The sequence below is a fragment of the Sander lucioperca genome, chromosome 14 (genome assembly GCF_008315115.2).
Source record: "Sander lucioperca isolate FBNREF2018 chromosome 14, SLUC_FBN_1.2, whole genome shotgun sequence".
NCBI classification, from domain to species: Eukaryota; Metazoa; Chordata; class Actinopteri; order Perciformes; family Percidae; genus Sander; species Sander lucioperca.
This window is the reverse complement of record NC_050186.1, coordinates 21,297,323-21,315,275: the sequence shown is the minus strand read 5'-3', so window position 1 is coordinate 21,315,275 and position 17,953 is coordinate 21,297,323. Positions and strand designations below refer to the sequence as shown.

General features: G+C 41.1%; 1 protein-coding gene across 2 annotated transcripts in view; it reads left to right on the top strand.

The window, feature by feature from the left end:
* The window catches only part of erf (Ets2 repressor factor), a 38,802-nt gene extending 34,077 nt beyond the window's left edge, over positions 1 to 4,725 (top strand). Inside the window, exons 4-6 of one of the 2 annotated variants that reach the window (XM_035991495.1) lie at positions 978 to 1,882; positions 2,034 to 2,689; positions 2,740 to 4,725. In XM_035991495.1, the coding sequence (XP_035847388.1) occupies positions 978 to 1,882; positions 2,034 to 2,678 (1,550 nt within the window). In that variant the 3' untranslated portion in view covers positions 2,679 to 2,689; positions 2,740 to 4,725. Of the gene's footprint in view, positions 1 to 977; positions 1,883 to 2,033 lie in introns of both variants that reach the window. The other variant, XM_031295589.2, reaches the window with a different exon arrangement.
* Positions 4,726 to 17,953: the final 13,228 nt, after the last annotated feature.

Here is a 17,953-nt window from a genome sequence, read left to right as displayed (position 1 = left end):
GGCACGTGCACGGATGCCAAGAATGTATTGCAGTGCCAGTGTCTCCCTGGCAGGAGAGAGAGAAAGAGGAAGGGTTGAAAGAGAAGGGAACTTGTGGCTTTGTGTAACCCAGTGTTTTCTTTTGTGTGTGCCTGTGACCCTCTGGGTAAAATAGTTGGAGTTATGGGAGACTTGTGACCTACTCTCATTAGTTACTTTCCTCCTTCTCTTCAGCTTAAAGGGCTGGTTCATCACAAAACCAAAACATTTCTTTGTTGTTGTTTTCTCACTTAGCCCCAGTGGTATCGCGCCATGCAGATGTTTTTTGGTTTTATTTGTCCACATCTGTCTTTGAGTGTTAATGGAAATCTTTAAACAGTAGTGTCTCCTTCTAGAAGCAGTGTCCTGGTTACTCTGAGTTATCCATGAAACCCTGTCGACCATTTGCTTAAGACAAATTTTCTACCAAAGAAATTGTTGCTGTAAAAACCGCTAAGCTGACACTATGTTCTATGAGTAATGCAGAGTAACATGGTCTCTGCTTCTGGAAAACAAACAATGTCAATCTGTTGAATTGTATCACTTTGAGCACCATAAATAACATCCAATACACCTCCGTAGCATAGGGGTGGATGTAGAAATCTCACAGGACTTGTATCTCACAAACCAAAACTACCCTCATACCCAGACGCCATTAGAGATGGGGGAGAAAATGCTCTATGCTCTTTTTGTAATTTCCAGAGAGCAGGGTTAGTCCTAACGTAACTTATAAACTTGCTGCTTTCTGAAAAAATAAGGCGTGTTGTAGGGGGCTTACTGTTTTGCATGAATACCAATGTCAATGAGATTTTCATTGTGTATGTTTTTGGTTTCGCTTTGGCTCTCTATAAGATGATGAGCCTGGTTTCTATCATCATCCTTCTTTTTTTTTTAAAAGCATTTAAACGTAACAGTGTTGATTTAACTAACTCACCCCTTCCCTTTTCTTTTTCTCACAGGGCGAGTCCCTCAGAGTGCCCCCCCAGTGCCAACTGGAGGCAACCACTTTCGTTTCCCCCCGTCCACGCCGTCAGAAGTCCTCTCATCCAGCGAGGAGCTGCGCAGCCCAGGCATGTTCAGCAGCGTGGCTCGCCGCATGGCCCGGGGTTCTGTGAGCGACTGCAGTGACGGCACCTCCACCAACTCGGAGCTAGAGGAGGCTATGGGGGCCGATGAGCGAGGCATGGGGCCTGAGAGGGCGTACAGGGGCCTGCTTCCTCCACGTCTGCCTCATGATTCTTTCTTCAGGGTCTACCCGAACCCAGCAGGGCTTGCCAGACATGGGCCCAGGGTCCATCCAGAGCCTCTGTCTCCATTCCCTGTCTCCCCCCTGCCTGGCCCCGGGGGTCTTCTGGCCCCAACTCTGTCCCCCGCCCTGTCCATGACCCCTACCCCCCACCTGCCCTACACCCCCTCTCCCTCCATGTCCTCTCCCATGTTGGGCTCCCACTTCTCCTTCAACCCAGAGGACATGAAGCACTACCTGCAGGCCCACACCCAGTCTGTCTACAACTACCACCTCAGCCCCCGAGCCTTCCTCCACTACCCCAACATTATTATCCCTCAGCCCCACCGCCCCACCCCAGAGAAGCCAGCCGCCCATCACCTCCACGGGCAGCAGCAGCACCCGTCACCGTTCTCTCATTCGCTCAGCCAGCAGCCGGGAGGCGGAGAGGAGGGGCAGCAGCACCCATCACCGTTCAAGTTCAAGCTGCAGCCGCCGCCGCTTGGACGCAAACAGAGGGAATCTGGGGGCTCACTGGCTGCTGCTTCTTCCTCCTCTTCCTCCAGCCAGTCCTCCTCCTTCACAGGGTCAAGTCAGAAAATCAACTCTGCCTTGTCTGCCGGGCCCCCTAAGATCAAGGTGAGACTTTTAACACACACAGACACAGAATGTGGTGTTTTCACTTGGGGGTGTTTGTGGTTTTGGAAATTCCTCTCAAACATTTTCAGTGTGAATAACATCAGGCTGAAAAAAATTGAACGTCATGATATAAAATACTCTTCCTCTCCAGGTGGAGCCCATATCCGACATTGAGTCAGAAGAAGAGGTGGAGGTGACTGACATCAGTGACGAAGATGAGCTCAATCACATTGACGAGGATGACGAAGGTGACCTCTTCACCAGGACAGCTCGTCACCATCATCATCAGCTTAACAACCATCTCCGAGCTAACGGAAATGGGAGCAGCCATTCTGCCCCTCCACACAGTAACCCTGATGACGACCCTGATGATGATGAGGAGGTCTTCAAGACTCCTGCCACTCCTTCCCTTAGCAGCGGCAGCCTGGCCTTCCCTCTGATCAACCTGAAGAGTGAGCCGGGTCAGGCAGCTCCCATCAGCCCTGGAGGCACGCGCTGCATCCCGCTCAAACTCCGCTTCAAACGCCGCTGGAGCGAAGACCAGAAGATGGAAGCGGACGGAGAGAGGGACGAGGCAGAGGACAAGAAAGTGAGGGCTAACGGAGAGGAGGAGGTGGAGGGGAAGACAGAGGAGGTGGGCAGGAGAGTGGGGGAGGTGGAGAATGGGGGAGGAAGAGAAGGAGCAGGAGGTGTTATTTTGGGGTTGATGCTGCCACCGCCTCCGACCCAGCGCAGAGCAAGCTCAGAGCTGCAGAGGGCCACAGCACAGCTGTCTCTGGAAAACACTGGCTGCTGAGCCTCATGCACATACATACATACACACACACACACACACACACACACACACACACACACACACACACACACACACACACAGACACACACTTCTGAGTCTTGTCTACAAACTTAATAGTTTTAGACCGTTATGCTTTGTGCTTTCTTGACGGCAGTAGTGTACATAGCCGGTTCTGTGTGCTTAAGGTGAAAGGTGGAGACAGTAACTGAAAGGTGATTGTATAAACACACTTGCATGTTGTACCATATGTAGGAAGTTTGTACAATAATTAAAGGAAGCGTCGGGGCACTTTTTCCTGAGCTCAAGCACCACAAGCTCCTTAAATTACTTGACATAAAACAAAAGAAATGTCCCCGCATGTGTGACATCTACATGCTCACAATGTGTTGAAGGACAAGATGTTGACATGATTACCTCTCAGGTTTTGTCACGGTTTGCAGCATTAACACCTTTTACTTTGTACCTTACTATGGTTCAGTACTGTTAGCAAGCAACCACTGGCCATATAGCCTGTGTAAAAGCATAAAGCATAGATGTGCCTGTGTAGCCTCTAATGTTCTGCAAGGCAAGACACCTTTGTGCCCCTGGTACATCTTCAGATATGAACACAGCAGACAGTATTTTTGCTGTGACTTACAACATTAAGAGATAATCAAACGTAGTTTGTATATTTACTTGTGACCCCTTTTTTTAAGAGTCATACAGAGAGGGAGTCTGCTCTTAACATCTCTTAGGAATTGCACATTGCCTTTTCAACGCCTCATAGCGGCAGTTAAATCTGCCAGGGATCACCTCACATCACACCTGTGCCCAGATTGTCTTTTAATGGGTCTGTTTGTTTATCTGGTGCAGTGAAACTAATCACAGTCAACCTAAAGCATACAAAGGCAGCCTGGATTGTACAGCAGTAGATGGACTGATTTTCTTACCCACATCTGGCTCACTTGAAGGTAGTGAGCCCTCCTACTTACTTCTCCCTCTCTCCTCATTTGTACTCACCGTAACAGACATATAGATCCTAATGTTACTAAAACACTTTTAACAGCCCTGATAGAGATTACAGAAGTGCCTGTCTGTCTGCTCGCATCACCAAGCAGTCGTTTACAAAATGGAGGGCAATAAGAAAAGAAAAAAAGACCTTGCTCCGATGGATCTTACAGACTGAAGAGGGTGATTAGAAAAAGCTCTCCAATCAGTCTTTTCTCCAAGACACAACTCAGGACACTATCAGACTGCAGACTGAGTTGAGTGGTCTCTTCATCCTCGCGCTCATTCACTACAGTGTATAAAGACATGAAATGAGGGTGGAATTGTACATCTTGACGACAGTCAAAGTAAGTCTGAGTGAGTAGGAGAGGAAGATTGTGATGAACTGGCTTTGATCTCTCAACCTCTGACCTGCCACACAACACATTTGTTAGCCAGCAGATGGACGTGGTTCCCGCTGTTCAGAGCAATCACCTGGGTTTCTGAGGAAAGAAATCAGTCTCTCCTTTTCTCTTCACTTGTTGAGGAAAAGAGAGAGGCTACTAGAACGGCTGTAATTAAGAGACAGACTTGTTGCTGTGTGGACCCATAGCTGGTGTAAAAACATCAGACCTCGAGGATACAGAGGGTGTCACGGCTTTTCGTGTCCCTGCGTGACTTCGCACAATCTTAAAAACAGGGTTCGGTGGTTTGAGGGCATTCGTAGTATTTTCTCCCTCTAACATACAGATCAGCAGCTCTCTTCTGCATTCCCCCTGTTTTTTTTTTAAAGACTGTATTCTCTGTCAAAGGAGGCTTATGCCTCTTAAGAACATGGACAGTATTTTAGGGCATTTGCAGTGATCTGAGGACTTTCTGTATTTTGGAGATAATGGCCGGATCGGTTCATGTGATGTTTTCGAGAAGCGACGATTGAAGGGGACTGATTTGTCTAGGGCAGAACGGGGAACCATGTAATGAATGTCAAGCATCAAGGTTAACTCAGGCAAACGTTCACTGAGATATCGAGAAACACACTTATTTTTATGACGTTTTACTCACATACACAGTTCAAAAAGGAAAAAAAAGAACATTGTGCCCATTTTAATGAACAAACAATTCCAAATAAGATTGTGCCTTTTTTTAAGCCAACAAGAGTTTTATCAAGTCACCCCCAGCAAAATTTTTATCAAAAACACACACACACACACACACACACACACACACACACACACACACACACACACACACACACACAGTACCACCATGCCTTCTGTTTTTTGTAAAAGAGAGATACAGAATAAGTAAATCTACACATATATATATTTTATTCAAATATATATTGAATTCAAATATTATATTTCAATATGGTCATTTGATACAAATCAGGAAAATCCTATTTTTAACGGTAAAGATATGTATATATTCTAATGGGCATATTATTACCAGTATAATTCAGCCTTTGCCTTCTCACCCTTGCCTTCTCTTGACCGTTGAGCTGCAGTGACAAAGGCCACCAGTATCAAGAGTTTTATATTTATATTGTAAAAAATTAAAAAAACAAACAGTTATTGTGTAATCAGGGGGTGGAGGGTGTGATGGGCCGAGGATAAATGAGTGAGCAGACATTTTTAACCAGACCTGGGTCAAATCATATTTACCTTGTTGGTGGGCGTGTTTGTTTTAACATCCCTGGAGTAGCAGATAGGCAGGGTTTCCCACATCAGGAAACAGAAAGGTGAATTTAATTCCCTTTTTCTGTTAACATTTTAGCTCTTTTTTTACTTTGTCCTGCGTGGTTACCCGCCTGCAACTCAAACCCGTATTTGGCAGCCACTCTTTGACCCCGACCTGCTTAAAAAAAAAAAAAAAAAAAAAACCGCGGTTTGTAATGGGGAGCTGGTGACGGACTTGTGTGTTCAGAGCAGACATGATGATTCTGATTGGATGACAGCAGGTTTTCAGCTCTGCGCCGCCTCGCAAAGCCAGCAGGACCGCATCTGCTGATATGACGTGATATGAGCGTGGACTCTGGACTCAAGCAGGCTTTGTGTGAACCCAGTGTGTATGGGCTGGTCTGAACCCTGCCCATACGCAACACACACACACACACACACACACACACACACACACACACACACACACACACACACTCACTCACTCACCCTGTCCTGGTTACAGTGAGGCTTTACTGTGGCTAGAATAAAGGGAAACATGACATCACACGTGACATCAGACGCCCCCACAGTCTCTCTGGAGTAGACTGCAAACCATAGAAACTACACACACACACACACACACAGAGGAAATGGCATCACAAAACCTCAGAGCGGAGTGGAGAGAGAGGGACTTCCCATAACCTGACTCGCTCATTCTGCTCAGTGTGTATGTGCACTTGTGAATGTGTAGGTTCTATAGTTATGCTATCCACACACACACACACACACACTTTTCAACACAGTTCAGAAAGGACTAGCCAGATGTAGTCTTCGCCCGGAGTATTTAGTCCCAGTTTTCTTGTCCAGATTGTCCAACTCGCTCCAGTCTCGTGCAAAAAAAATTCACACGCCTATCCTTCTAATTGGCTTGTTAACATTATCAGCATTATAAAAAGTCAAACCTCCAACTTTTTGCCATTTGTTAGTGTAGATTGCTAAAAAAGTGCCAGCAAAAAACATTTTAGGTAACTTTAAGGCAGTTTAAAAGTGTCTGGTAAAGCAGAATACAAACACCAAGCTGTACCTGAACTGTTGCACCTGTGCTGCCTTACCTGTCGTGGCTTCAAACACAAAACACAAGACGATAACCCTTTCCCCACCGGTCGATATTTTCACCCCTCGATTTCATCGATGCTTATCATTTCTTCTGTATTTCTTTCAGACATATTACTGTTACTCTTGTAATTATTATATTATTAACATGACTATTTTTGATTATTTTGTACCCTCTTGCCCATGGCCCGGTCTCTTCTCCATGAATTCTGTTTTTCTGTGAGTTTTTGTTTCAGTTTGCACGCTTTCCCAAAAACTTCAACTAGTTGGCTTCAGTGCAGTCTTTGTTTTCTTCTTCTTTTCTTTTTACTCATGCTGATTTTATAACCATGTTACTGTGGACAAGAGGAGGGTCACATAATCCCCACATGATATACAGCAGGGGAAGAAACTATTGTTTTCATATTATGATGTTGTATATATATTTTTTTCCATTTTGGAGGATACTTTATGAAAAAAGCTTTGTACTGTTTAACCATTGTATTATTTGAAATGCGTACCCTGTCCTCTCTCTGGTCGTCTCGGTCTCTCCTCTCACGTCCACCTCAACACTGAGCTGTCACTCCAGAGGAGAGACGGAGACTTGTAGTTTTTATCATGGAGGAACCACCTGTACTTCAGTTCCTCATCTATCTGTTCATCTTCATTTGTAATTGAACAATAATCAGGGTTCATTAAAAAAAAGGTGAAAATGGACATCAGTTTCTCTCTTTCTTGCTTTCATTTATTCACCACCTTCCAATGGTGGAAAGTAACTATACTTAAGAACATAAGTACAATTTTGAGGTACTTGTACTTTATGTGAGTTTTTCCTACTACAGAATACTGCTACCCCACTACGTTTTGGGGGCAAATCTTGTAAAAAATGTTTACTTCACTACATTAATTTGTTAACTTTAGTTAGAAGCTACTTTGCAGATTTAGATTCTTAATACAAATGTAAATTAACTAATAAAGTATGATCTATTATTGTAGGTTAAGCTAATTATAACTAATGATAATCTATAAATATATACACGATTATTAAATGGACCATTCTGCATAATGAATACTTTTGGTACTTTGAGTACACTCTGATGCTAATACTTTTGTACTTTTACTTTAGTAAGGTTTTAAATGCAGGATTTTCCCTTGCAACGGAGTATTTTTACACTGCAGTGTTGCTTAGAGAGCTGAATACTGCTTCCACAACTGTTTTCTTCATTCCTTCCTTATAGCGTCATTTATTTATTTTGTACACTTAACAAAAATGGAATCATTAAACATGGAGCTAAAACAATTAGTCAATTAAACTAATTGTCGACTATTCTGATAACCAGTTAATCATTTAAGTTTATTTTTTTTTAAGTAAAAATACTGCCTTGTTCCAGCCTCTCAATTGTGAAGATTTGCCGCTTTTCTACTTCTTAAGTGATAATAAACTGAATATTTGGGGGGTTTGGTCTGTTCGGGCTAACAAGCAAATAACCTTGGCCTTCAGGATAAAAAAACAACCTTTTCTGACATTTTATAGACTAAACGATTATTATTATTACTAAACAATGACAGTAATTGTTAGTCGGGCCCCTAATTAGTCACCCAGAGGAGAATTTGGGTTTAGTTATCAATTGTTCTGGGGGAAACACACACACACAGAGAGAGAGAGAGAACAGGTTTAATGCTATGCTATAAAATTAAAAAAAAAGCATTCTTTTGTCTGTGTAAAGTTACTGTCACATAGTAGCCTCGGCATACACAATAGGCTCATGTAAACAATGAAACAGTCAGTGCAGTGACTACATACTGTACATCTCAGAAGACATTCTCCATTTCCTGGATAACCTTCAGGCCAGCTCAATCGACTGTCAGTTGGGATGCTTTTTAAACAAACTCCGGCCCATCATCAGCAAGAATGGCCCAAACACAAGCAGTGGGTTAAATGTCAGATGCCTAAACAAATTGGTTTCACACTTAACGTATCCTTGGGAATGTTATTTATCTTTTTCATGAAGAAAAAAAAGAAAACACAAAACACAACATATTTGTATTTTTTCTAAGAATAATATGTGTGGAATGTGCAGAGTACAATGGTAAGATTTTTTTGTATTATTTTGCACTAAGTGGGTGTCCTCTGCAGGCTAATAGTGCTGCACTGGGACAATGGAGGTGTTTTTCAGTTTATTGTCAGTAGATGGTTCATTCATTGCATTCATTCACTGCCACATGTACAACTTGAAGGACAGTGGTTAAGAGACATAATTAATGTATAGAACCCTTATAACACACATGAATACACATTCCTAAATCACAAATCCTCCGCCCAACACACACACGCACACACACACACATTGGCCATCCAGTATCACTGAGTCAAATCTCCTTCCTTTATGATGGTGGATTTGTACAACCTGCATCCTTTCTCTCTCTCTCTCTCTCTCTCTCTCTCTCTCTCTCTCTCTCTCTCTCTCTCTCTCTGAATGCTTTATGTCAACAGCAAGTCAAGTATTTTGTACTTGTCAAAGTCCTGACACATTTTATGTAAAGAAAAGCCATCTGGGGATAAGCATTCTCACTTCTGCTCCCAATAGGCCTGTGATGGATTTTTTTTTTTGTCCCTGACTTGGGACATGGGACATGGGAGGGATTTGGTTATGACAATAGGAATGATTCAGGAGGATGGAGTGATGTTTGTGGGAGTCAGACCTTCCGTTTAGGAGCAGGTGAGTATTTGGAAGAGATTGTTGGTCTTTGTTGAACATACAGAGTTTTTATTGTATAGTTTATCAGCAAGACTCTGTTCTTGAGTACGGCATCAGAACAGCATTAGTCATGATTGCCCCCCAAAAAAAATCCCTGAAAACTTTAATAATTAAAATAGGCTACTAATTGTGTCCCAGATGACACCTCAGTGATCCACCCACCTCATGTTTTTACTTCTGCTGAAATGAACGTTTTAATTACTCACCAGACTGGCAAATCTCTTCCATACACAATGTGGGTTTATCTCTATCTCATGATTTGAATCAGGCACATGACTGTGCCCCCTCTTTGGGTTCTGGTTGGTCCTGGTTTGATTAGAAGGTCAGAATTTGTGCCCGAGGGATTGTTTTTAAAGGCTGGCATTTAGATGATTTATTATGTATTTATTTTTTTACTGGAAAGTGCTGATAATGGTGATAATGTTTTTTTATTTAATATCTTTTTTTATTGTAGGTGTTGCAAATAAAGCTTGTTTTCATTACAGAGAAAATCAACTAATCATTTAGTCCATAAAATGTCCAAAAAAAAGCTTGAAAAAGACATCTATCTTGCAGAAGGCAAGATAGATACCCCAAAGACTTCACAATCCCAGAAGGACAGGAAAACCACTTAATCTTCACGTTTGAGAGGCTGGGGCAAATTAAAAAATGACTTAAATTATTAATATATTGTGAAAATAGCTGTCAGCTCTAGCCAAAACATCACAAGTTCAGTTTGTTGTGTAGCCTATATATCTTTCTTTCTGTTATTTTCCCACAAATTCACCTCAGAGGGGTCTTAGGCTGCAGGTCAAGATGATGATCATGAGACTCAATTTTATAATACAGTACAATAAGGTTATGTATAAAGTTTACTTTGTTCCCTACTTTTCTGAGCTTTTTACCCAAATCTCGCTCTTACTTCTGCAGTCACAGGGATAGATTTTGGACTTAAACGAGACACATTTATGTTTTTCCCGTCCTATTTATGTAGGCTACACTACAGTATAATAATCACTAGACAACCTTTAAAAACCACTGGAGCAAAAGCCTCCAGTTGATTTTTCTCCTGGTGTCTCTCTAAAACTCTGGCTCTCCCTGCTGTCAGTTTCTAGTAGTACACGTGGATGTATTGGTATGATTGGTACACCTTCTTGTACACCTTTCCTTTCCCGCATGTGCTCTGGAAACTCTCGCGAGACTTGTCAGTGATTCGTGGGATGGCCTGTGAAACCTATGTGAAACCGTAATGGCTCGATAATTGAGTGGCTGAAGTTTGTTTACATTAAATGTAAACACACATTTATGTCTAGACTCATCTTTCCCGTCTGGAAATATCTAGTCAGGGAAAAGTCTACTTTATGGAAGGTAATGGAAATATAACAGGGTCCACTCGAGCTTAGTTCGCTAATTATCGTCATTACCAGAGTTTGGTAAAATTAGGTCAGCTCAGCATAATAGCTTATATTGGGGAGGGGAAATAACACTGCGATTTTTTTTAACAAACAATATAATACACTAAACTAAAAATGGTATAAGTCCATTTTGTTTACCATTGAATTGGATTGTTAAATCAAACAACTCTCATACATGCTAAATTTGAAGCTAGCTTACATCCAGCAGGCAGTTAGCATGGAAACGAAGACACAATCTGTGTATTCCTGCAATGACCATTTGAACTGTACAAACTTTATAACTTGTTCCAGTTCCAGTTCTCACGTATTTGTATTTTTTTTTATATATATATATATATCTGTGTGTGTGTTTTAAACTTAAGTTTTTGTTCTTATTAGGCAAACGATATTGTGTGAATGAGTGAGCTTTACAAGAATTCGGGATTTTGCTACCTGTACCCGGGCCGTTTCTCCGTCTTTATGCTAAGCTAAGCTAAGCTAACCGGCTGCAGTTTACCACACAGAGACAATAGTGGTAACATCTTTATATGGCAGTTTAAATTATGTTTACTTTATTTGACCCTGCTTCATGAGGCATGTATAGGTTCTCAAACATATTACAATAAAATAGACTTTCAGTTAGCCTTCTGTGGTAGATTGTTGGGCTAAAAGCAGTGGTTTAAGAAGTACTGAGATATTCTGATTTAAGTAAAAGTAGCAATACTGCAGTGGAAAAAAAATATTAAAATCAAAGTCCTCCATTCAAACTCTTACCTAAGTCAAAGTACAAATGTATTAGCATTGAAATATACTTCTAGTACCAAAAGTAAAATTTGTCATTATGCAGAATGGCCCATTTCAGAATTATATATATTATATTTCATTTTTAATTATATATTTTGATGTAGTAATGTGTACATCACTTTAATGTTGCAGCTGCTATAAGTTGGGTAGCTTTACCTATAATAATGTATTATAATGTATTAGTTGATTTGTATTTTGTATTAATAATTTAAATATGCAAAGTAACTCAAGCTGTCAAATAAATGTAGATTAAAACATACAATTTGCTGCCAAAATAAATAGGAGTAGAATTACAAGGTAGCATAGAGCAGAAATACTCATGTATAATACGGCAAAATTGTACTTAAATACAGTACTTGTGTAAATGTACTTAGTTACAATCCACCACTACGCTAAATGGTATTCCTGTAGCAGCTATTTAACACATGACTGATTCTCTGTATCTGTCATTTTCTATTTTTTCCTCACTTTCACTCTCTTTGTGTTCTCATTTTTTAAATCCTGTTAATCATTCCAGTATTTGTTTCATCTCTCTGACCACCAGCTCTCGTCCTCCCCTCCGCCTCTCTGTCTCTCCCCTCCGCCTCTCTGTCTCTCCCCTCTACCTCTCTGTCTCTCCCCTCTCCCCTGCAATCTGATTTGAAGCATTCATCGGCTGCTGATCTCAACAGGGGATGGGCCGTGTTGAGTGGAGGCTGATTGACGTGCTGTTTGGCCTCCAGCGGAGAGGGATTGTTGTCTGGCTGTGGGACGAGGTCAGAGGTCACAGTCCAGAGAGGCCGAGACAGAAACCAGAGCACAACAGAAGGCTAATTATCATGCATTGTTGCCGAGCTCCTGCTGGGACTCTGCCTTCAACTTTCACCATAAGGTCACAGCGAAAACTCTGGACCGCCAACATTGTGAAACCTGGTGAGACACATGATTGATATTGATATTGATTTCTTATCTTATTATCATCGGCAGTGTGTGTATATGAGTGTGAAGGGGCGGCTCAATAGACAACAGATTAGCCGATTAATTGCTTAAAAACAAGATAACTGACAAATAATTTAAAAAATATGTAATCAGATTGAAAGTAATCAAATATTTAAAATTGAAATTATATATATATATAAATAAATGAAAGCAGATAATTTAGAAAGGAAACTATTTTGCTACTTTTGATCAACTTTGAGACTAAATCAGAAAAAAAAAAAATATATATATATATATATATATATATATATTATTGTATATATGTATATTATATATTATAGTTTTTTGGTCTGAAAAAAACATCTGTGCCACGCCATATTAAAGTATCCCTTCATTAGTATCCTGATTGAAATATGGGAAAAAGTGAGATTAACAAGTTTAATAAGTTATGTATCTCTCCTTTGTTTCCTAATATATCAAATGTAAATGGGATTCACTTTAATAGGGACTCACTTTTTATTTATTTATTTCTTTTACTTTCAATGTCCTACTCTATTACAGTTACTTCCTCCTAATGATTAGATGTCACACTATTGCACCCACAACTGTTAAAACATGATGAATGGCTATGAACCCAGTAAGGACATAATTAATTAAGTTGACAGTAAGGTATAGAGAATTTTTTTAATTTAATTTTAAACACTATAATACAAGTTTCATGAAACACAGGACTCACTGAAGACGGGTTGGCTTAGTGCTTGAGCAGGTAGTCAGTATGCGTGAAGGATTAAATGCTGACAGTTGAGTATTTGTGCAGCAGCAGGCGTGTGAGTGTATTTCTGGAGGCAGATCGTCCTCACGGCTCAGTGAACCGGCAGAGCAGCATCCTCGGTAATAAGGATTCATTATCTGTGGGAGTCACGAGAAGAGAACGTCCACTAGCTGCTGCTCGGATCTGTTGCAGAAAAATAATTGTAGAGATCAAAGTTTATTTCAATAACCCTTTATAGCAAGCAACGAGTGACGTCAAAACCAAGCTCAAGACTCAAAATCACATGTTGAAATGGCCTCATGTGGCCTTTTCAGCCAAAAAGCAAACCTCAGACTATCATAGAAATCACATTATGATTCAAGGGATACTAGAGATACTCTTCTTCTAATATATCTTTATATATTACATATATATATATATTGACTATATCGTTATCCTTATTGGAAACCTTTCTTAAAGTTAGTGCAAATTGGCTGCAAATATATCAACTGAAAATGAACCTAGTTCTAGTTTCAAGCTCCCTATCTATCTATTTGTCCGTGAAGCCGACCTGTGTCAAATATATCATCTTTACTCGAACTATTTCTAATAGCTGTAACCATAATGACAGTGTCACACAACCAACAAAAATCAGGAGCATCCCACATCGCCAGCTTAGAAGAATTTCATTGCACAGGGAAACATGTTTCCTTACTGTGCATAGGACAATAAAACTTAGCAAAAAAAAAAAAAGTATAGGTCAGTGCATTTTAGTACTAGGGTGCAGCGCCATCTACTGAGCAATAGAGACACAGATAAACAAAAAAGAACAACCATTCAGAATGAATAAAGAACTGTCACCTATATCTATCTATCTATCTATCTATCTATCTAGCTAGCTAGCTATCTATCTATCTATCTAGCTATCTGTCTGTCTGTCTGTCTATCTATCTGTCTGTCTGTCTGTCTGTCTGTCTGTCTGTCTGTCTATATGTCTGTCTGTCTGTCTGTATCTATCTATTTGTCTGTCTGTCTGTCTGTCTAAAGAAAAACATATAAATCGTAAAAAAAGTGTGAGACTAAAAATGCAAATAATAAAAGTGAAATAATAAAATAAAGAAATTGATTGATTGATAAACTAAAAACAAATTATAATAAAAAAGTGTAACGGAAAAAAATGCACAAAAAAAGTGTCAACAGCAGGAAAGTAAACAAGAGCATGGCTCTGTCTTCCTGCAGCCATTAGATGATGTTCAATGTGTGTGAAGGTTCAACAGTCATCTAAATAAGTATAACAACAAATAATATATTAACATTAAATTTACAGTATTTAAACTCTTTGTCAGGCTTCTCACGTAATGTTTGGAATGCCCATTTTTCAGTCATGTTAGAAGAAGACGATGTCTGCAAAATGGCTGCAATGTATGTGCTCATATAAGAGAAATGTGCAAACTGAAGTAAAGAAATTGGTGTCTTATTACTTGATTTGCAAGCAAGTCACAGAAGTAACATCAGGCTGCACAGGAAGTGGGCATGTGTTTTTTGAAAGTGGTTATCAAAAGTTTCAGGTATCCATGACATAAGAGAGGCATGTAAGGCCTGTATTTTAAACCAAATATACAGTAATTATAAACTGTATTGTGTGTGTCATTCTGTATCTCCTCACAGGAAAATGACAAATACCAGCATCCATACTAAAATTGCTTAATTTTTCAGTTGACGGACACGTGTTCATCCTCAATGCAACATGTAACCGAAAGTGAGGAGCAAAAGATCAACCCTTATCTCTGTTGTGTGAAAAGAGATGAAAGGAACAGTTATGAGAAGCAATACATAAACAAATCTCTCACTGAGAATATATTGTGCATTTGTTTACACACCAGTATATGAATTGGAGCATGAAAGTTCATTGAATTTGGAAACAGCAGTACAGTAAAAAGATTTCATCTCAAGATCTATTTACCTGTTTGCAGTGATGGAAAGTACATTTAGTCGAGTTCTGTGTTTAAGTACAACTTTGAGCTAGTTGTTCTTTACTTGAGTATTTACATTTTATGCTATTTTATCCTTTCAGCCCACTACTTTTCAGAGGGAAATATTGTACATTGCATACTTTGTACTTTTTCAATTAAGTCCATCTATCTGTCTAAAATAGATTTGGGATACTACCCATTCATCTAACACCAGAAAGATATTAACATTTTTTACAAAATTACTCAGGGGATTATAGAAGAAGTGGCTACGAGTGACTGCACGCTCATCTTTGATTTCATTATTCACAGCAGGTGCAGGCTGTTATATCTACTGTACATCTACTCAACCTCAAAATGTTGGCCGGGGTGAAGACGAGTAGAGTTGGACTCATCTGGTCCATCTCTTACTGTCCAATTGTTCTTTTTATTTTTCAAACACACACACAGTCTTGAATGAGAGAGTGTTAGAGTGTTGGGTCAGGTGCAGTGCAGGGTCCCTGGAGCTGTTTAGCAGTTAAGTGGTCATAATGCATTTAGAGTAAAGTGACTGGGATTGGGGGGGCTTAGCCGCAGCTCTCCGTCTCATTCTTAGAAAGTGCTCAGAGGTGCTAATACCAGCCGGATTTATGGCACTCATTCAGAAACTGCTCAACTTCTGCAGCCACTCGGTCTACCTCTCGCCATTTTTCTCTGCTAGTGTCTGTCTCCCTCTTCCTGTCCTTGGCATGATTCATGTCTGTCTCTGTGTCTTTCATAACTCTCTTCGCTGTCTGTTTCAGGTCTACCCTTTCCCACAAAAGTCTCCCTTCACACATTCATCTCCAGTCACATCGTAAAGCTTTTCTGAGACGTCAATAGACTTCAATCTCGGGTCTCTTTAATGTCTCTCAACGGCGCCTTACGAAACCAGCCACCCCTCAAAGTTTCATGTTCCCTGTACTCGCCCTACATTTCTGAATACACACACGTCTACAGTGAATGAGCAGTCAGTTAGAGGGAGACAGAGACTGCAGTGCTTTACTATCAGGGGTGGGGAAAATGTCTGGAGATCACACTCACTCTGCACTTACATGTGCAGAGTGAGTGTGTCTGTGTGTGTTCGTGGTGCATTTTTCACAGATTTATGAGTCACAAGTTACAGCCATGAAATATGTACAGTAAATACATAAATGCTAAGCTTGTGCGTGCGTGCATATGTGTTTGTGTGTGCAACAAAATAATAATAATAAACCTGTACTGTACTTTATTGTATGTGCAACAGTGCATGTCTGTATGTTTGCATGCTCAAAGAGGCTGTATAGTCTGCACAATATACACAAAAGTGTGTGTGTGTGTGTGTGTGTGTGTGTGTGTGTGTGTGTGTGTGTGTGTGTGTGTATCTGTGTGTGTGTGTGTGTGTGTGTGTGTGTGTGTGTGTGTGTGTGTGTGTGATTGCACAGGACTAGGTACAGCGTGTGTGTCCTCCAGTACACGTACATCTTATGTAACGTCCGTACATGTTATAACTCCACTGCGCCTGCTATGTGTGTGTAGATGCTTGCTTGTTTGCATGCACCCAGTTGTGTGTAACTGTGGCAAGTGTACACGCTTGTCTGTGTGTGTGCGCGCGTGGGCGACTGCAATGCCGCAACCAGCCAGCTCTGTATCATCATTGACCAAACTCGTCATCTGTGCCTCTAAGCTATAGAAACAGCGAGTCACAATGCTACACAGCAATCCACACACAATTAGTGTCTCATGAAATCATAGTGGGATGCCACTGCGTGTGTGTGTGTGTGTGTGTGTGCGTGTGTGCGTGCATGTGTGCGTGTGTGTGTGTGTGTGTGTGTGTGTGTGTGTGTGTGTGTGTGTGTGTGCGCGCTTGCGTGTGTGGTGCACAGGCACGTATCTGTGTGTAAGTGTGTTTGTTTGTATGCACTCATGCATGTTTAACTGTATTTTTTTCAGCCTGTTTGCATGTTGTCTTGTATTCAGCAGTGTATTACAGCCTGTACCTGCTTGTACACATGCACACCGCCCTGCTCGCACACAGTGTTTGTGTGTGTGCAGGAGGCCCAGAGTGTATATGGGTCACTCTCTTAGGAACCATAATCCCACGTTTGGACCAATTTACTCACTGGGGTTTCACTTTTCCTGATGCCCAAGCTGATGGCAACAAGCATAGTGACCTCACCACAGCATTCGGTCATTGGCCTGTAGACCCCAGGCCTCTCAGCCAATTACACGCTGCTCTGGTGACGTAGAGCCTCCAGTTGCTGTCCTGATTGGCTGGGGAGGCGGGACTAAGGGATTCTGTGCTGTTTAGAGCACCTCTGATTAACTCGGAGAGAGAGAGAGAGAGAGAGAGAGAGAGAGAGAGAGAGCGAGAGAGAGAGAGAGAGAGAGAGAGAGTGAGTTTGTGAGAGGAATGGAGAGAGAGAGAAAGCATGTGAATTTGGGAGTTGGTGTTCTCTGTGGTTCCTTGAACTACATTCAACTTGTGGCTCACATGGATCATAGTGGAGACAATAATGAATAAATAGCACACAGAGAGCTAACTATTCTTATTAAAGTGTGGGTTGAAGTTATAATATATGAGACAGCTTGGGGCATTACATATTGATCTATATTAAAATTGATAATGTCATGTCAGTGTTTTATTTACTGAAATACGTCCAACCCGTTTCAAAAAGACAGGCAGTCCTCCCTCTGTCTACGCCATCTTTGTAGACAAATGAAAAGGGGATGAAAAGAAGAAAGAAAGAAAGAAAGAAAGAAGGGAAAGATTTCTCGTCCTGCGTGCCTGCCTGTAGACATGCCCACAGAGGAACCCCATTGGCCGCCGCAGACTCGCTCTCCCAACAGCTGTTCTGTGTTTTCCCACACTGTGATTGGCCACGACGCGCCGTCGATCAAATTTACTTTGACGCTTGGCTTCGCCCCGCTCCCATTCCACGGAATCCTATTGGTTACTGTACGCGTTCGTGCTCCGCTATTGGCCG